At 36.0% G+C, this 19,223-nt stretch overlaps 1 protein-coding gene across 2 annotated transcripts in view; it reads right to left on the bottom strand.

Moving 5' to 3' along the window:
• The window catches only part of LOC135219679 (uncharacterized), a 32,216-nt gene extending 22,583 nt beyond the window's left edge, over positions 1-9,633 (bottom strand). The window contains exons 1-2 of one of the 2 annotated variants that reach the window (XM_064256628.1): positions 9,526-9,633; positions 6,948-7,381 (exon numbers count right to left, since the gene is read on the bottom strand). In XM_064256628.1, the coding sequence (XP_064112698.1) occupies positions 6,948-7,128 (181 nt within the window). In that variant the 5' untranslated portion in view covers positions 7,129-7,381; positions 9,526-9,633. Of the gene's footprint in view, positions 1-6,947; positions 7,382-9,468 lie in introns of both variants that reach the window. The other variant, XM_064256627.1, reaches the window with a different exon arrangement.
• Positions 9,634-19,223: the final 9,590 nt, after the last annotated feature.

Here is a 19,223-nt window from a genome sequence, read left to right as displayed (position 1 = left end):
TTATATAAATGGTTTACTATCTGTTACACATAATGTAGGCATATAAATTAATGGACCTTCAATAGAAATTTAAAAAGTAAAATGTTCGATTTCTTCAAACATTTTGGCGCGCACAGACCAATTATTTTCCTTACAGTACTCTCATTCTTTGCTCTGCTTTACTACTTCTTTAACGTTACTGTGTTCGAGAGACAATAATATTTGTCTACTTGGAAGTAAAATTCAGTTTTCAAGGACGATTACTTAAAGGGTCATTGGGATTAACAGTACTAAGTGGTTTGATAACTAAAAACATTGCTTTGTAATAATATATTTTAAGATTCTTTTCCTTGTAGGTTAAACTATAACTAAAGGACATTTTCCGGTCAATTAATCATCTCCAGATAATAAATAGTATGAATCAAAGACACGAAACATAAAACAAATTAACCTGCACTTTCATAAACAGATCATCTGATCTTCAAGCGGTATCGAGATGAGTCTAAATGTGACGGGAGACGTTTTGAAATGGGGAGGAGAGGAGGATCTTTCCGGATACAGGAATGGTGGGTAGCGGGGAAGGGGAAAGGGTGGGGGAAGGGGAGTTAAGCTACGACCACCTGGGGGAAGCGAGAGAACCTGCTAACAACGTGGGGGGATGTGCAAAATGCGGAAAATGGGAGCGTCCGGTGTAAAGGAGTCCGGCATTTGTCCTTCTAACAAAGGATTTTCACTATATCGTGCTACCATAAACAATCGGGGGAATCGCAAAAGTTAAATGTACATACATACACACACACACACACACACATATATATATATATATATATATATATATATATATATATATATATATATATATATATATATACATGAGAGAGAGAGAGAGAGAGAGAGAGAGAGAGAGAGAGAGAGAGAGAGAGATCCACAAAAACAAGCCTAATAAGACAACAGTCAGCCACGTTCATACTATAATGGTGAATCTAGGATGAGGCAGTGCGAAGAACATTTAGTACACATTCGTTCCTCACTTTTGTTTTGTAAGTATACTTCCTAGGATCCAGAGTAATTCCTCATTTCAAGTCGCCCTTCTCCAAAGACCTCCAAATCGCATCTTTTGCAACCCCCCCCCCCCCCCCCCCCCCCCCCCCAATTCTCTCCATTGACCAGACCATCTCAAAATATTCTGTCCCATTTTTTCACGTTTGCTAATCTTTCTATTACATCGTTTAATCTATACTTATCGCCCTTTCGGTCCCCTTCGTTGTACAAATAAAAAGAAGATAGATATCAATAATCTTCGCCTTTTTCTTTCATTCACATACATTTTAACTTTTACTTACATCAGTGCTTCCTTGTCTTCAAAATCTATAGTACTACACCTCTACTGCCTTTTTGCTTCACATTTCCTTCTCTTCTTCCATTCTGCCATCATCTCTTCCATGCACTTCCACAATTCCTATGCGGATCAACATGGGCGTCCACTGCAACTTTCTCAGGGGCGGGATGGGGCAAAATAGCACATTCCCAACAGTCTTCGGGGAATTCCTCCTTAGACGGTCTGATTGGGTTGGGGACAGGGACAAATTCCCGTTTTATCTCCTCAACGCCCAAGCAGGTCAGTAACTTCCATTTGTCCGGTTTCCATTTACCCTGGCATTCTTACTCGAGCTAACATACATTTTCAACTTTCTCTTCTTACAAACACTTCCGGAATCTTCCACCGGCCTCCGTCGCTTCTCTTCTCTGTCACCCGAGTGTCTGTGAATATGTCACAACGCTCTCTCATAACTTCTTTCATTTCCTCATAAAATTGGCACCAATATTTTGAAGGTTAGACGCAATGTACTTGACTTTTTGTTGTATTATTCGTAGTATGAACCGTCAGGACCAGTAAGAGAAAAAAATTATTGTTAATGAGGTTCAAAGTAATTTGTGTACTAATTAATTATCTTATTATCTCTCGATTGCAATACAATGGGAGCTGTATGAGATGATACCATCTCAGGTCAAATACAAAATTAAAACTAGAGTGTCTTGACGGCCCTACAGACAGTGACTTTAATTAAAGAAAATAGGAAGTTTATATGACCACATAAGTAAAAATAAACATATCATTAAAACAAGCATAATGTAACTGCACGCACTGGTAGCAAGTGATTTGATGTTGAAATATTCATCACCACTACCACTACTACAATTACTAAACCCTGATCGTAAGAGATCCAGGTTTTCTTTATAATATTATTCTCTCGCTCTAATAACATCATTTGAAACATCATATTTTTCCATTGAGACGTTCGGTAAGAATGACTCAACCGACGGGGATATTCATAACAATTTCGGAATAATCTGTATGTGGAGAAAACGTTCTTGCCCTTAAACTGTATCTTCCCAGAAGTCTCACAAATGCTTTGCGGCCTTTCTCCGATCAGCAGGTAATCAACGAAACGCCTAAACATTTCGGATCAAGCTTCAAGTCAAGAGAAATCTCGTTTGCCATGTACTGCGCACAAACTACTTCTTACAAAAGCGAAAGCCAATAAAATTCGGGTGCTTTGGTGTGTGGTTCTGTAGGTGGTAACCTACATGGAAAACAAGAGGTCGAATCATATCTTACTACACTGAAGACGGTAACCGTCCGTTAATGAAGATTGTGACTTGATTTTTCATTATTTTTGGTTCAACTGGGATAGATATCCATGGCGGCGAAGTCTCTCATAAGTAAGTACTACAAACAATACTTGCGTGAATTAGATTATAGGTCGGGAGCATTGAATATCAGTACAATGATTGAAAGAAAAAAATTCTCTCCAATGTCTAAAAAAAATTTGAAACTTTTACACACACACACACACACAAACACACACACATAATCTACAGACAAAAACAGGCTTCGTGACCATTTCAAGTTGAACGTTACAACACTGGTACTCTCAAACGAACAGAAACAAAATGTGGAACAAGTGAGTCAGAATTACCCCGATTTTCATGAAAACAACCACGACCTTGACGTTATGCTAATGAAGCTATCGCAACGATGTAGTATATTTATGGAAGCCTGGCAGGCCTCTTGCTTCAGACATCGTGGCAACAGCGACTGTTCTTTGTTCTTATAATTATAACAACACTGATATGACTGTTACGGTGTTTAGCAAGAGAAACAATAACGAATACGAAATGATGGGGTGAAGAGATATACATCAACACCGTATTTTCGGGAGAAACATTCCCCACTTCTTGAAACTCTCGGCAGATGTGAATGAGTCACCTGTCTCGCGTCAGACGAGTGACACTCCACCCTTCTCGGGAGATACCCTAGACTAGAGTCCTAGACCAATCATTTTTCGTGTGCCACTTTGCATAAAATAGTAAGGCACGCGTGTCACCATAAAATTGTATACTGTAGATACCTAAGCAGAAGAAATTAGCACTGTCATATCACTTAAATACATTTTAATGAAAATGTGTTAGTATACTTGGTTTCTATAAAATAGTAACTTTAGTCATCAATGGTTTTGCATTTAACATTAATGATTTTTTCCAAGTTATTTACCTTTTACTTTTAAATCACAATTTTATATTGTTTCCAGCAGAGGCAGGCCAGCAATGAAATGGCCATTTTGGCCTGCAGGAATGGCCGGATAAACCGCCCTTCCCTAGCTAGACCCAGGGATGACATCCACGTAGGAATATTGAGTTCGACGTCTATCTGACACAGTACTGAAAAGAAGCAACATAGCGCTACGCCTTATTTTGTACTAGATTTAAAAAGAGAGCAATGTAACTATACATACACCACCACACAATAACATGTTCTAGTGGCAGGATCTCTGTACCTCAATTAGTAAATTAGTACTTAAAGTCTGGACGATAGCCCTGTAACACAGTACTACAGTCTTAAAAAGCATAGGCCTAAAACAATAAAAGAGCGGCGGAAGAGATAATAGAGGAATAATATTAATAATCATAATAAAATCTGACCCAACGGCAACCAGTATAGAAAGAAATACAAATTACAAATAATAATAAAACCTGATTCCACAATATACTATATAGGAAAGAATTCTAACTTCACAGTAAACGATATAACACCAATGACAAGCGCGAAAGCTAAATCTAGCAAGCAGGGAGAAGCCGTTCAAGCATTTGACTGCTTGAAGGCAGAGGAGAAAAAGCCCTCAAAAGTCGATCATTCAAGAAATAGCTGCTGACCTCGACCGATGAATATAAGAGAAATTCCTGGCATCATTACACAATCGTCGAGCTCGGGAATTATCGCGGTTAACCAAAGGAGTCAGTGCAATGCATTTCTACTACCACATACACACGCATGCAAATATATATATATATAATATATATATATATATATATATATATATATATATATATATAAATATATCCAACACTAGGTTCGGTATACAAATGTATTATTAAATATACAAAAAGTTATAATACAATACTTATATATATATATATTATTTATATTATAAATTAGATATAGGGAGAGAGAGAGAGAGAGAGAGAGTGAGAGAGAGAGAGACGAGAGAGAGAGAGAGAGAGAGAGAGAGACTGCAACAATAAACGGAAAATATACACAAGATATCATAGAGTAGGTGTAACTATAGTGCAGTATTGACGGACTAAATTCACAAAATATGCTGCATGTAAGCCTTGCATTGTCATTCCGGTAGGGTAAATACAAGCATCAATTAAATTTTTAAAAAAATATCTAATTTAAAACACTGCATTGAAGCACTACAGTAAAAATGCAATAAAAGACAGTAACACTACCATAAAGTACACATAAGTTTAAAAATTGCACTGTCTTGCACAGTCCATTAAGAGGCAGAGTGATAGTTTTTTTTCAGCACTGCTGTTTGTTAATAAAATTTTGTTACCAAGCTACTACAAGGGTGTTTTATATATATATATATATATATATATATATATATTATATATATATATATATATATATATACGTATTATATATATATATGTATATATATATATATATATAATATATATATATATATATATACACCTTATAATACACACACACACACACACACACACACACACACACATATATATATATATATATATATATATATATATATATATATATATATATATATATATATATATATATCTGTCGGTAAAAATGTTCTGTTACAACAGATTTCCATCTAATAAAAGGAGCCCATAACAACACCAAAATATAGAGTGAAAAGTACTATATTTCAGTGACTGCTGTCTCTCTATTCAGGTATATGAATGAGAAAAGTTTACAGAAAAGGTGGTATTTATACCAAGAAATCCATCCACAGGTAAACCAATTTAGGTCATCCCCGCTGATAATCTTCCTTTAATCTTCTTAAGCATTGGTTGAATGAAAACTTTGTCGATCACATCTGAATCCCATGCTCCTTTTGAGATGTTCATTACCTGCCTGTCTTTTATTAAGGCCGATTCCATCATTTGACTCTTGTACCGGCAGTTGCTGCTATAAATTATACGTGACAAATTCTAGTTTATTCTATGGTTATGTTCATTTATATAGGATGAAAATAGCTAAGTTCTGTTGTCCATACCTAACTGACCGTTTGTGTTGTATTAATCTCTGGGGAAGTGATTTTTCTGTAAATCCGATGTAAGATTGGTCACAGTCCTGGCATGGGATTTCATAAATCCCTGTTTCCTTGGGGAATGTCTTTTGTTGGACATTAATCAGGGATTTGGCTAAGGTGTTTGGGTAAGTAAATGCAAAAGGGTTAGATCTTCCTTGGGTCTGAGTCACTGTCTTAATCGTGTCCAGGTGAGGAATTTTCATTTTATTGTTGGGTGTCTCTTTGGTCTTGTTTTGAGGGGGTTGGTAGAAAATTACGTTTGCTTTGTGAATTGCTTTCTCAATTATATGGTCAGGATACTTTAAAGACAAAAGTTGCTTACGAATTAGTTCAAATTCTTTTTCCAGGAAATCTGTTCAATTCACAAAGCAAACTTAATTTTCTACCGACCACCTCAAATCAAGACCAAAGAGACACCCAACAATAAAATAAAAATTCCTCACCTGGACACGATTAAGACAGTGACTCAGACCCTAGGAAAATCTAACACCTTTGCATTTACTTACCCAAACACCTTAGCCAAATCCCTGATTAACGTCCAACAAAAGACATTCCCCAAGGAAACAGGGGTTTATGAAATCCCATGCCAGGACTGTGACCAATCTTACATTGGATTTACAGGAAAATCACTTCCTCAGAGATTAATACAACACAAACAGTCAGTTAGGTATGGACAACAGAACTCATCTATTTTCAACCATATAAATGAACATAACCATAGAATAAACTGGAATTTGTCACGTATAATTTATAGCAGCAACTGCCGGTACAAGAGTTAAATGATGGAATCGGCCTTAATAAAAGACAGGCAGGTAATGAACATCTCAAAAGGAGCATGGGATTCAGATGTGATTGACAAGGTTTTCATTCAACCAACGCTTAAGAAGATTAAAGGAAGATTATCAGCGGGGGTGACCTAAATTGGTTTACCTGTGGATGGATCTCTTGGTATAAAATATTTACTTACTTTCTTTTCTGTAAACTTTTCTCATTCATATACCTGAAGAGAGAGACAGCAGTCACTGAAATATAGTACTTTTCTCTCTATATTTTGGTGTTTTTATGGGCTCCTTTTATTAGATATATATATGTATATAATTCATATGGTAAACATACATGGCTTTAGAATTCAGTACCGTCAAATGTGTTGCTTTCGCATTTTTTAATTTAACCAAAACGTTTTAGCATGGAAAGTGCTACAATATACAAAGAAAGTACAACGGTTAACACAGTAGATCCACAATGAATTTGGCTCCAAGTAATCCACGATCAATGGAAAACTGACTGGAAAGAAATCTTAATTAAATTCGCTACTGATGGATGTAGTACTATTCTTACCTTCACCTGAACATTTGCAGGTTTCACACAACTGGGGCTTATATGTAGTTCTGTTGCTTCTGTTACATATGATGGCGCAGTTGGCATTTTGACAGGCACTATTCCCTAGTGCAGGATTAGCCACTGTGACAGCTACAAGCAAAACGTCAATGAGAACTGCAGACATGCGAAAGTTCGCCATTGTGGAGTATTTCTTCGATGCAGGTCCTCGGGGAAGAAATCGAAATCGTTTCGGCTTATGTTTTTCTAGGTCTAAGCGTTCATGGCTGTTTCCCTTATATCATTCCGGAAACATTTACGTAAGAAACGAAACGTGTACTAAACTTAATAACTTTTATTTACTCGTAATTCACGTCTACTCCACCATCATACCGATGATCATGTGACCTTCATGTTAAAACTTAGACCAGTTAAGTTGCTCTTAACTGAAAATTCTGGAAGGAAAGATAAACAAAGAATGTTTTACAAATCATTTACAAAATAAAATTGTTCTTAACATAAATCTACCTAGGTTATGAATGCCAATGTTATCAGGTCACCAAATACAAATCAGAGTTGATTTTTAAATGTTACTGAAGCTGCGATATTGCTTTCCGCTCCCATGATTACCTTGGCTGGGTAACTTTCTCTTAAAACCTGTCAAGTTGGGTTGGTACAAAAAAAAATATATAAATAAATAAAAATAAATAAATGAATAAATAAAATTTAAAAAACTTTGGATGTTTGGGTGGATAACATTTTTTCTAAAACTTCTTTATCCTTAGCAGACTTTACATTTCAAATTTTTTATACAGGTTAATGGTATTTCTACCGACGAATCATCCATCTCATCAGAAATCTCAACGAGTTGTAGGGCTTCCATCTCATGAGTACATAGGGAATCTGTATATCATATATAAATCATACAAGAGAAGGTAAAATAAATATTAGCGCACTAGCTTTATGATACGAAAAACCACTATTCGTTAGCACTCTAAACCCAAGATCAATAGGTCATTCTACTTCATGGCACAATGGTCCAAAGATAAGAAGTTTCATGGGCCGAGGCTGAATTTCATGTCTGTGAGTTTCATACGGCATTATATGCTGCACAGAAAACTCGTTTCATCGGCTCATCTTGTATTTGTTTATTCTTTATCACAATGTACGTTAAAGCCCATTATATAAATATTTCATTATTGCATTAATAAAAAGGCAGTTTAGTTCAATGCAGATGGGTGTGACTCTATCCCATTTACTTATATTAGTATTGCTACTTTGTTAAATGAACTTTGTAACATTTTTAGCGCATCTATATTTCTACATGGAGGCGACAGTTCTTGGGTTACAGTGTCCTATTGTCACTGCATTTACTATCTGGTCTGTCATATTCAGCTTTCGTCAATTATCAGTAGCCCTTAATTCATAACTGGTATCTTTCCTATGTGCAATTCTGAATCATTTCAAGTTTTACGTCTCACGTCTCTTATGACCTCTTCCGACAGACATTGTTCTATTTTCATTTTGCTTGTCTTTTACAGTCCATCAAATTCTATGTTCTCTAATCTGGTCATATCCATCTATATTTCAAGATATGTCCAGAAAATCAATTGCAATTTTTATATCTCCGAGTATTCATTGCCATGTAGGAAGATTATGGTTGAATTTGTTTTATCTATCGAATGCACGTTCGTGAACATTCTAATAAAATTTCTAACAAATTTGACTACATTCTAATTTGGCGAAAGAATCCGGCGTTCAATCAACCAGACTTGCGTTAAATACAGACATTCACTGAAATGTCGACATTTCCAAAGCACAAAGTAACTTCCCTCTGTCTTGAACAACCGTTAGTCTTAAAGATAAAGATGGCGCTCATTGTTAATCGGAGGATTTGGTCTCGAATGTCACATACTGGTGCATATGATTAAAAAAATAAGATACATTATGGTTCTCAATGATGCTTATGAAACAAAATGCGCATTCAGGAAAGCAGAAACCTAATTCAAAGTTGAATGAAACAGAGAAACAAAAATGTAATTAAACGGTGATCTCTCGTTATCTCCAAATTTCACGTTCTTCCTATATTTCTTCCTTTATGTCAGCACATTATTCTGCATTAGCTGGTGTCCCATATTCTTCACATGTGCAACTTAAAGTAGACTGCACTCGAGTAAATGTATACAGTTCAGGGTCAGGTAGGCGGGAACACGGGTGGGAGGAGGGGCCAATTCTAGGAAAACGTACAACGTTTGGTGAATGGAAATAGAATCCTATCACGATATCCGAAGTAGTTGTGGACACTTCGCAAAACCTATAAATAAAGAGGTTAGTTCTTTCCTCTGTCACTGCGCAAAATATAATGTAATATTCTTCAGTACGCAAATAAAACCACATTTTCACAAAAGTTATCAGAGCAATTGAAATCACTTTAAAACGGAAAAAGAGGGAAAAACTCCAAAAATGCAGGTTCGTTTCAGCTCTAGAAGACACGGCACTTTAAACACTCCATTTCAGTTATCTGAATTGGAGAGTAACTCACTTAAAACCACTCGGATATTTTCGGCACTTCCTCAGCCTCCAAGGGCCACTTGCTTACTATTCCAGGCTGGGCTCAAGAGCTCAACAGTTACTGGCTGGCCTCCAGCACAGCCACTCAGTATCAAACCGTCGCTGCTGCTACCCCTGTCACCCCCAACATCCCGGGTCCCACCCCACAGGTGGTTGAGGAATTCGTGGGAAAAGTGCTGTCAATCTCTTAACCAATCATACTATCTATTATTCTAACAAATTTGCGAGAGCAATCTCTTGCTTCACGGGCAAAATCGTTAGAGGCTCTCCTCGTTAATCGCTTCGTTTTAAAAGAAATGACGAAAATGAATCATCTATTCCAGAGTAATCAAATAACAATTGACGCACTGTAAACTAACTCTGTCGTCACGACTTCCTCCGACTTACCTGTGCTCTCGTCCCCCTAAAACATGACAACCCCCGGTCCACAACCCCCACCCCCTTTTTACTCGCCACACCTGTAGCATCGTCTTTCTCTCTCCCAACGCTCTTTATGAATTAACTAACGAAATGGTACGAAACCAAAAAAAAAATCCGACCTTATTACCTTGTGGCAGGTGATATCACTTGAACATCTTTTCCCAAGACCGGGAAAGAAATTTGGTAAAACTTGCACATAATATAATTTCATTTGAATTGAGATTTCTTTGATATGAGTATCATATCAGTTATCATGGAGAATAGTGTGAAAATGGTGGTGAAAAAAAAAGACGGGTGAGCAGACCCCCTTGCTTTCACTCACTCAAAATAGCCCCTACATGAACATAGTCTGCGGATAATAGAAGCCTCAAGTGTATAAAATTAATAGTATTCACCGTAGCAATAGAATATAGTGGTTTTCCTAATTAGGAAAACAAATAAAAATAAAAATCGATATAAAAGCTTGTAAGCTAACCATAATCAAAATGGCAGACTCTAACCATAAAAGAGAAAAAGTCCAGAGAGTTTGGGGACACAGGATAGAAAAACAAAACCCGAGTTTGTGGATCTGAGTACCTGAGGGTACGAGAATCACCGAAGCAAGCTATTAGGAATCGCTGATTTTGGGAAATGACTCTGGAATACTGTAACCCCATGCTAAGAAGAGAGGCTCATTGTACATCAGTGAAATAGTGTCCGAGAGAGAGAGAGAGAGAGAGAGAGAGAGAGAGAGAGAGAGAGTGATTTGTCAGCGCTGTATAAGATATAAGATTTCAACGCTGACAATGTAAGCTATCTTAACAACTGGACTGATCTCCTTCACAATTTTATCGGCAAACGCAAAGCCGATACAAAGTATACAATTCATCCTTCACCTGTCGCTTGGAACATACTCGTACAACGTTCTCTGGTTTATGAAAGTTATATTTGTTATACCTTTTCTCGTTGTTCCCGATTGTTAGAATTTCCCTTCGATCTATAGTGCAGTAAGGCAATGGCTCAATGTCATTCTTACATCGTGGTTTGACACCTGCCAAACTCCACAGTTCTTCACTCATCTTCTATTCCGGATTTTTTCATCGACACATATTTATTAAGTATATAAAATATAGTCAAGTCCCTGATTCGTGTCTAAGAACTGTTTCAATCAACTGATGGAACAAAAAAAAAAGCATATATACAACACGCAACAACGATAAGGAAATATGACAAGTTTATAATTCTAGTTCAATCGAAAAATGCACAGATTAATAAAAAAAAATCAAATGCTTTCAATTATTTCATGCATTTGGACCACAAGGACATTCCTCGAAAAGATACAGACCGCAGCATTGTTGCGGTTTTGAATGACTTAATTTTGTAGGTTCGAACTCTAAATGACTGTCCTATGATGAAGGTAAAACGCCTTGTGTACTTAATTGATTCGAGTTACTGCTTCATAATAAAGTTACAATTTTTCATGTCTTCGATGCTTAGTACTGCTTCTCTTAAACGCATTAATTTCCGATTCCAGAATCGTAATTCCTTAATTACACGGCAAGATGAAATTGCCATTTTGCGCGCCATTTGAGCTCTTGCATAGTTTCTCTTTACTGCGTTGTTTTGCTTGAGACCCAAATAAGAACTCGCTCCTAACTCTTTTCTTTCATGGCGCTTGACTGGTGTTATTATTTCTTGACATTACAGCTACTGTAATGTTTCTCTTCAACAAAGATAGTGTGTCACCTGTACCGATATCTGAACTGTCTCCTTTCAATGAGGTTTCTTGCTACATAGGTACATCAATATGAGCCCAGTAATGTTTTGACGTCAGGGCTCTTCAGAGACACACAAGACTCAAAGGTCATACTGTCCTTTGGCATTTCCAAGCTGAATATCAACAATACATAAAAGCTGGTCTATTTTCGCTTTGCGAGATACTGAAAGCCAGAGGTTTTCTCATTAAGGCCTGTACACGTACATTTTAATTCTTAGACAGTTTGTGATCGGGACTAATAATATCGAATGCGTGGTTTCCTTACATCTTTAGATTGGTTTCGTGATACGCATCTTAAAATGTGATTGAAGTGGATGAAATGAATTATCAAACTTTAGGAAGCTTTACCGCATATCTTTCTTAACTGAGTAATATATGCTTTTTTTTTATTCATCCTTTAGTGATTAAGTTTTTGCTATGCAAAAACCAACGGGACGAGTAACTTTGTGACCTTTTCTAACTCGGAAAAAAATAGTGTTCGACTTAACAACGAATGACGCCATAGCGAACTTCAGCCTCTTTACGAAACAGAGGTGATATAGTTTGGAAAAGGAGAACTGAATATAGAATTTAGGCCAAAGGCCAAGCACTGGACCTATGAGGTCATTCAACGCAGAAATGGAAATTGACAGTGAAGGGTTTGACAGGTGTAACGGGAGGAAAACCTCGCAGATGCAATAAGCATCAATTGTTAAGAGAGGGTGGAAATTAAGATGGAAGAAAGAGAATATCCACGGAGGTACAGTAAAACGAACGAAACGGGTTGCAGCTAGGGGCCGAAGGCAAGCTGCAAAGAGCCTGATGAAATGCCGGTGCACTGACGGCACAACACCGAACCTCTCCTCCTCCTACGGGACGAGAGGCACTACTGAGTAGATCAACCTGAAGAGAAGCTCCGATTTCATCCAAGGCCATTATTGACAAAAGTGAGCGCGCACGGAAGCACATCAATAGAACTTGATCAGCACAAAATATGCAAACATTTCGAATACATGAAAACTGTTCGTTTTGTCATGGGATCGCGAAACTTCGGATCAAGTTGAACAAAGAGAATCGCCTTCCATATATTTGCCCTTCATAATTTCTCTGGGTTCATAAAAGTGATTTCATACGTTTACAGGTATGAATGTGACTGACAGTAAATTAATTAATTACTTAATTAAATATATAAAAGCGACTGACAGTATATAAAAATAAACAAATAAATAAATGCAAGAATACAGGTGCGGAGAACAATCTAAAACGCACCCTAAACATTCAACACGAATGAAATGACAAAGGCAAAAATGAATTGATTAGTAGCAGCCAACCAAATAAACAAATGAGGCGAGATAAAGAAAAACCAGTGAATTCGCCCAATCCTGAGAAGGCTGACTTTCTTCGGCCGAAGACAAAATGAATCATGTCATTCATCAGTTGTGTCTCTCCGGAAGTCATTGCCTGATCTTCGGGATATGCAACCATACTTGCCCTGATTACCGAATGAGTGAGAGAGAATAGAACAGAATAGAATATAGGCCAAAGGCCAAGCGCTGGGACCTATGGGGTCATCATTCAGCGCTGAAAGGGAAAATGGTGATAAGAGGGTTTTAAAGGTGCAACAAGAGGAAAACCTTCGCAGTTGCACGAGGAAACAATTTCAAGAAAGGGTGGAAAGTCAGATGGAAGAAAGAGTAGATGAACGGATGTGGACGGTAAAAGTAGGATGAATGAGCGACTCAGTCTTGAATTACTGCTCAAATTATGCCACCTCGCACCTCGAGAGTGAGGGAGACATCGGTCCTGACTCCTGAAGTATTAAACCCGAATACGTAAATCATATAATTCCATGAGACAGATGCAATAAGCTTTTGTAGTTGCTTCCGTGTAAATGTATAGTTGATGAGTATAAAGCGGTTCAGAACGAGCTATCTTGATAGTTCTGTCTACATTTAAAACGAATAAGAAAGGGAGACAATAAATCGGGGAAATGGCCACTGGACCACCAAATACTAATAATTCTATTATATAAAACACATAGTTATTAAAGAAAACAGGCAAACTAAAAAACCGAATGTCCTCATGAGAAAAATAACAGGAATATAAGGCTGACAGTAGTGGAAACAGACAAAAATGGAAAAAAAGGCCAGAAACAAATATATACATTAATAAAAAAAAGATGCAATGTACTGAATAGGTAACCACTTAACAAGTTTGCAAGTTTCGTGCACTTGCCGAAAGTAAAAAAAAATAAATAAATAAAAAAATAAAAAACTCAGGAATGATCAGAAATAAAACAATGATTAATATTTACTAGTACTTTTTCCTTGTGACATTAATATTTGATCAACCTCATTACATAGTGTTTCGTGATCTCAACCTGCCTGGGTTCTCGTGACAAGTGTATCTCTGCCTAAAACTGAATAAAATAGAACAGAATACAAACTTAGGCCACAGGCCAAGAGCTGGGAAATAAGAGGTCTTTCAGCGCTGAAGGGGAAATTAACAGTAGCAGTACGAAAACAGTAAGAAGGTTTGTAGTGTAACGGGAGGAAAACCTCGCGGTTGCACTACGAATTCAATTGAATTGAATTATGGTATTTTGGCTCAGATGTCAAGCACTGGGACAGCTCAGGCTATTCAGCGCTTATACACTAAAAGTTCAGTAATGCACTACGAAACAATTGTTAGAGAGGGTGGAAAGTCAGATGGAAGTTAGAGCATATGAACGTAGGTACAGTAAAAGGTATGAAAGAGGTAGCAGCAATAGGGGCAGAAGTTTATCATTCTATGGGGAAATGGAGTACACTTATCAAATTTGTGAAATCCTGTAGCCTTAAGAAAGCATTACTTAAAAAAATGTTAGGATTTTTTTTACTCAAAACCAGAAGAACAAAAATGTCTTGTTATCTGCAAGACTAGGAATCGCCGGAAAAAAAAAACTCATGTTTTGGATCTATTTACTCATAAGCGGACTTTAGTATTGATTTTCACTTGCATTCTCCGGAAAGTAGGCGTACTTTCACTTCCAGCTCGTCATAAAGGTATAACGGGAATATATCACTTTGTCTTCTCGTTGACGTATAAACAAAATAGGTCCTTAATTATTTTCTCCATTCTCTTATATTGAAGAAAACACATAAATTATAATAGATGGCTCAGAGCAGGAACAGAGAAAATAGGGCGTTATTTTTATGTATAGATAATGGCATATACTCTTTCTAAAGTGCATAAGTGTTAAGTAATGAAAATTAAATAGTTGAGTAAAGCAAAGTGGAAATATGCCTGGAAAGAAACCGTTCTAACTAAGAACTGGTTAGTCAAGAACACTATAAACTAATACCAGCGAATATCAACGACCGAATGAGGGCAGACAAGAAAGCCTCCAGATGCGTAATGCGATGAAACAAGGCGCTTTTACTGGAAGACGGAATAAAGTTATAACATGTCCAGGTAATTCTTCAATGCTCTACTCATTCCATTGTTTGGATGACTATAAACCAAACATGGATAAGCTAATTGAATAAAAATATTTATCACCTAGTGAAAAAAATTGTTTATGAGTATCAGAACTTCAAGAGGATTTGCATATCACATGACAAACAGTAACTGTAAACCGGACTCAAAGGCACCCCTACCAGCCCCCTCCCCTCAATTAATTCAACAGTGGCTTGGGATGTCAATGCGCTATCCCAATGCAGAGGAGCGCCTGGCGGAGAAGTTGTGAACTTCTAGTGGGAAATGCAAAAACTTCCTACAGTCTGGCTGCAAAAGGTGATACTCGGAGGCGACTGGCACAACTGCCATGATTTCTATAGGCCTTTCAAACTTCAAGAAAGGGAGTGAGAAACTGGGAGATTTTACTTTTTTTTTTTTTTTTTTTTTTTTTTTTTTTTTTTTTTTTTTTTGAGCGGCGGTGTCATTTCCCTCATGCATGGATGATTAAATGTAGTGACCAAGGGTCACAGTAAAAAAAAAAAAAAAAAAAAAAAAAAAAAAAGGTGATTGGGGGGGGGGGGACCCTGGTTCCCCCCCCCAACCTCCCCCTCCATTTGTCAGTACAAAACGGAAAAACCAAAAAATCGATGCACTGTACTTGGGCCCTTCTGCACATTTTATTTTCATATGGCGGTAATACCAAAATTAATTAAAGATGAATATATATATATAGTATAATATATATATGATGTATATATAGATATATAACTTATTGATTATATAATATATATAAGTCATATATAAATATATATATTCTATATTCAGATTATAAATAATATAAATCTATATAGATGAGATATATCTATATCTATAATATAGATATATATATATATTATATAATATATATATATATAATATAGTATATATATATATATATAATGATTGATATATATAATATATATATGTATAGTAATATATAGGATTATTTATATAGATATATATATAATATATATCCTATAATATATATATCATATAATACATATAATATATATATATATTATATATAGTATATATTATATAATAATATACATTATATAAGAAAAGTAGACAGATGGTTTGTTGGGATATCTCAATCTCAGTAGGAAAAGAAGAGCGTAGGTTAAGAGACACCACATTTTTATTGCGACGCGTTTCGTTGTTTCTTCATAACAACATTTTCAAGCCTAAAAGAGACATTACAGTATTTTAATGGTAGTTACAAGATTATGTAATTATTGGCTGACAAAGCTGAGTAAAAAGTAGCAACAATAAGATAATGGTTAAAAATCTTTAAAATAAATTGAACCAGCATACTAAAAATAAATTATATAAGATCTATTATATATACATATATATATAATCGAGCTACAATGTCCTTTAATATCTAATTCGCTCTACCTCGGAATTAATATATTTTCATATATGCTTAACCGAAGGGGCGGGAATTTTTTTTTTTTTTTTCTCGATAATAGATTTGCCTGGACCAGGGCGCGAACTATGGATCCTTTCAAACCCAGGAACGTCAGTGAAGCTTTCCTACTACACCACCCGCGGTTTGAAAGGATCCATAGGTTCGCGCCCTGGTCCAGGCAAATCTATTATCGAGAAAAAATTCCCCTTGCGGTTAAGCATATATGAAAATATATTAATTCCGAGGTAGAGCGAATTAGATATTAAAGGACATTGTAGCTCGATATATGTATATGAATCACTGGGAAATGTGATTATGACCTTATATATACAATATATATATATAATAACTCATCCAAACGTTATTTAAAACCGAAGTCTTTTGTAAACTAAAATCTTAAAATAAATAAATAAATAAATAAAAAACTGGACAGCAAGCTCAAATATGTCCATTCTGGAGAGCGTCGAGGTTCATCCTGAAAGTGTTTCCCCTTTTGGATTAGAATTAAATACTTTCTTCGGCAATATAGGAAAACAAGCCTCTCTCCCTCGACCCCCCAAAAAATTTTAACTTTCCAGAGAGCAAATATAAAAACAATGCACAGACGATGATATATATATAGTATATAATATATATATATATATATATATATATATATATATATATATATATATATATATATATATATATAAATTAGTGTCCTCTGAGATAATCTTCAGTTCAAGAAAATATAAAACTTCCAACTGACCAATAAATGGTGAGATAGGAAAATGTGAATAGGACGAGTGATCAAGATGACCCGGGGTTGCGAATTAGCAGGGTGAAAGTTGAAGCAGAGGAGAGTGAGACTGGACATCTACAGCACCAGGGCAAGGTCACCGGGATTAAGACACGGGTCGGGTTTCCAAAGGGGTTGTGTCTGACTAGGCGATAATTACAGTGATTTAAAATTCTATCAAATTTATGCAATCCAAACACATTTCACCATTGCTCGTGGATACAGAAGTATTGGTATTCTAAATATATGATTGCAGCTTTTATAGTTTTTAAGAGCATTTTTATCTTCCCTTGCTACTGCACTCGGCTGTAGAAACCAGATTTTGTAAGCAACAGTTATTAAAACAGAGACTCTTCAAATGTTTCCTAATCATATTTCATCAAAGGCCGTTTCTTTGCACGGATGATAAAAACACAAAAACGCCACAATATAGAGAGTAAATACCATTTTTCAGAGACTGCTGTCTCTCTCTTCAGGTAAATGAATGAGAAAAGTTACAGAAAAGGTGGTATTTATACCAAGAGATCCATCCACAGGTAAGCCAATTTAGGTCACTCCCACCGATAATCCTTCTTTAATCCTCTTAAGCGTTGGTTGAATGAAAACTTTATCAATGACATCTGAATCTCATGCGCCCTTTGAGATGTTCATTACCTGTCTGTATTTAATCAAGACCGATTCTATCATCTAACTCTTGTACCGACAGTTGCTGCTATAAATTATCTGACAAATTTCAGTTTATTCTGTGGTTATGTTAATTTATATGATTGAAAATAGCTGGTTTCTGTTGAGCATATTTAACTGACCATTTACGTTATATTAATCTCTGGGGAAGTAATTTTCCTGTAAAACCGAGGTATGGGATTTCGTAAACGCCTGTGTCCTTGGGGGATGTATATTTTGGGACGTTAATCAGGTGTTTGGGTAAGTAAATGTAAAAGGGTTAGATTTTCCGAGAGTCTGAATCACTGTCTTAATCCTGTCCAGGTGTGGAATTTTCATTTAATTGTTGGGTGTCTCTCTGGTCTTGTCTTGAGGGGGTCAGTAGAAAATTACGTTTGCTTTGTGAATTGCTTTCTCAATTATATGGTCAGAATACCTTAAAGACGAAAGATGCTTACGAATTAGTTCAAATTCTTTTTTCAGGAAATCTGGGGAACAAATCCATAAGGCTCCTAAGAATAGATTGCTGTCTATGCCTATATTGATAGGAATGTCGTGATAGCTAAAGTAGTGAATGTATGAAAGTGAGAACATTGGTTTTCTGTATACGGAAAATTTGAATTCTGTCGTGTCTCTAATTATTAAAACTTCAAGAAAAGGAATTTTGTTGTTTGTTTCCCATTCAACTTTAAATTTGATGCTGGGCACTAATGCGTTTAATTTTGAAAGGAATTCATTGAAATTGCCCCACCTATTATCCCAAAATGTTAGAATATCATCTACTTATCTCATCCACAACATGTTTTTGGGCTTTATCGCATATATTACTGTAGTTTCAAAGTATTCCATGTACAGATTGGCTGAAACAGGACATAAAAGGACTACCCATACTACACCCGAATTTTTGCTTATAGAATGATTCCCCAAATAAAAATACGTTATTCGATAAACATAATTCAACTCTGGAATACTTTGAAACTACAGTAACAAATGCAATAAAACCCAAAAACATGCTGTGGATGAGATAGGTAGATGATATTCTAACATTTTGGGATAATAGATGGGGCAATTTCAATGAATTCCTTTCAAAATTAAACGCATTAGTGCCCAGCATCAATAGGAAACAGACAATAAAATTCCTTTTCTTGATGTTTTAATAATTTGAGGCATGGCAGAATACAAATCTACCATGAACAGAAAACCAACATTCTCACTTTCATACATACACTACTTTAGCTATCA

Source organism: Macrobrachium nipponense, chromosome 1, assembly GCF_015104395.2.
Source record: "Macrobrachium nipponense isolate FS-2020 chromosome 1, ASM1510439v2, whole genome shotgun sequence".
Lineage (NCBI taxonomy): Eukaryota > Metazoa > Arthropoda > Malacostraca > Decapoda > Palaemonidae > Macrobrachium > Macrobrachium nipponense.
This window is presented reverse-complemented; position numbering and strand designations above follow the sequence as displayed.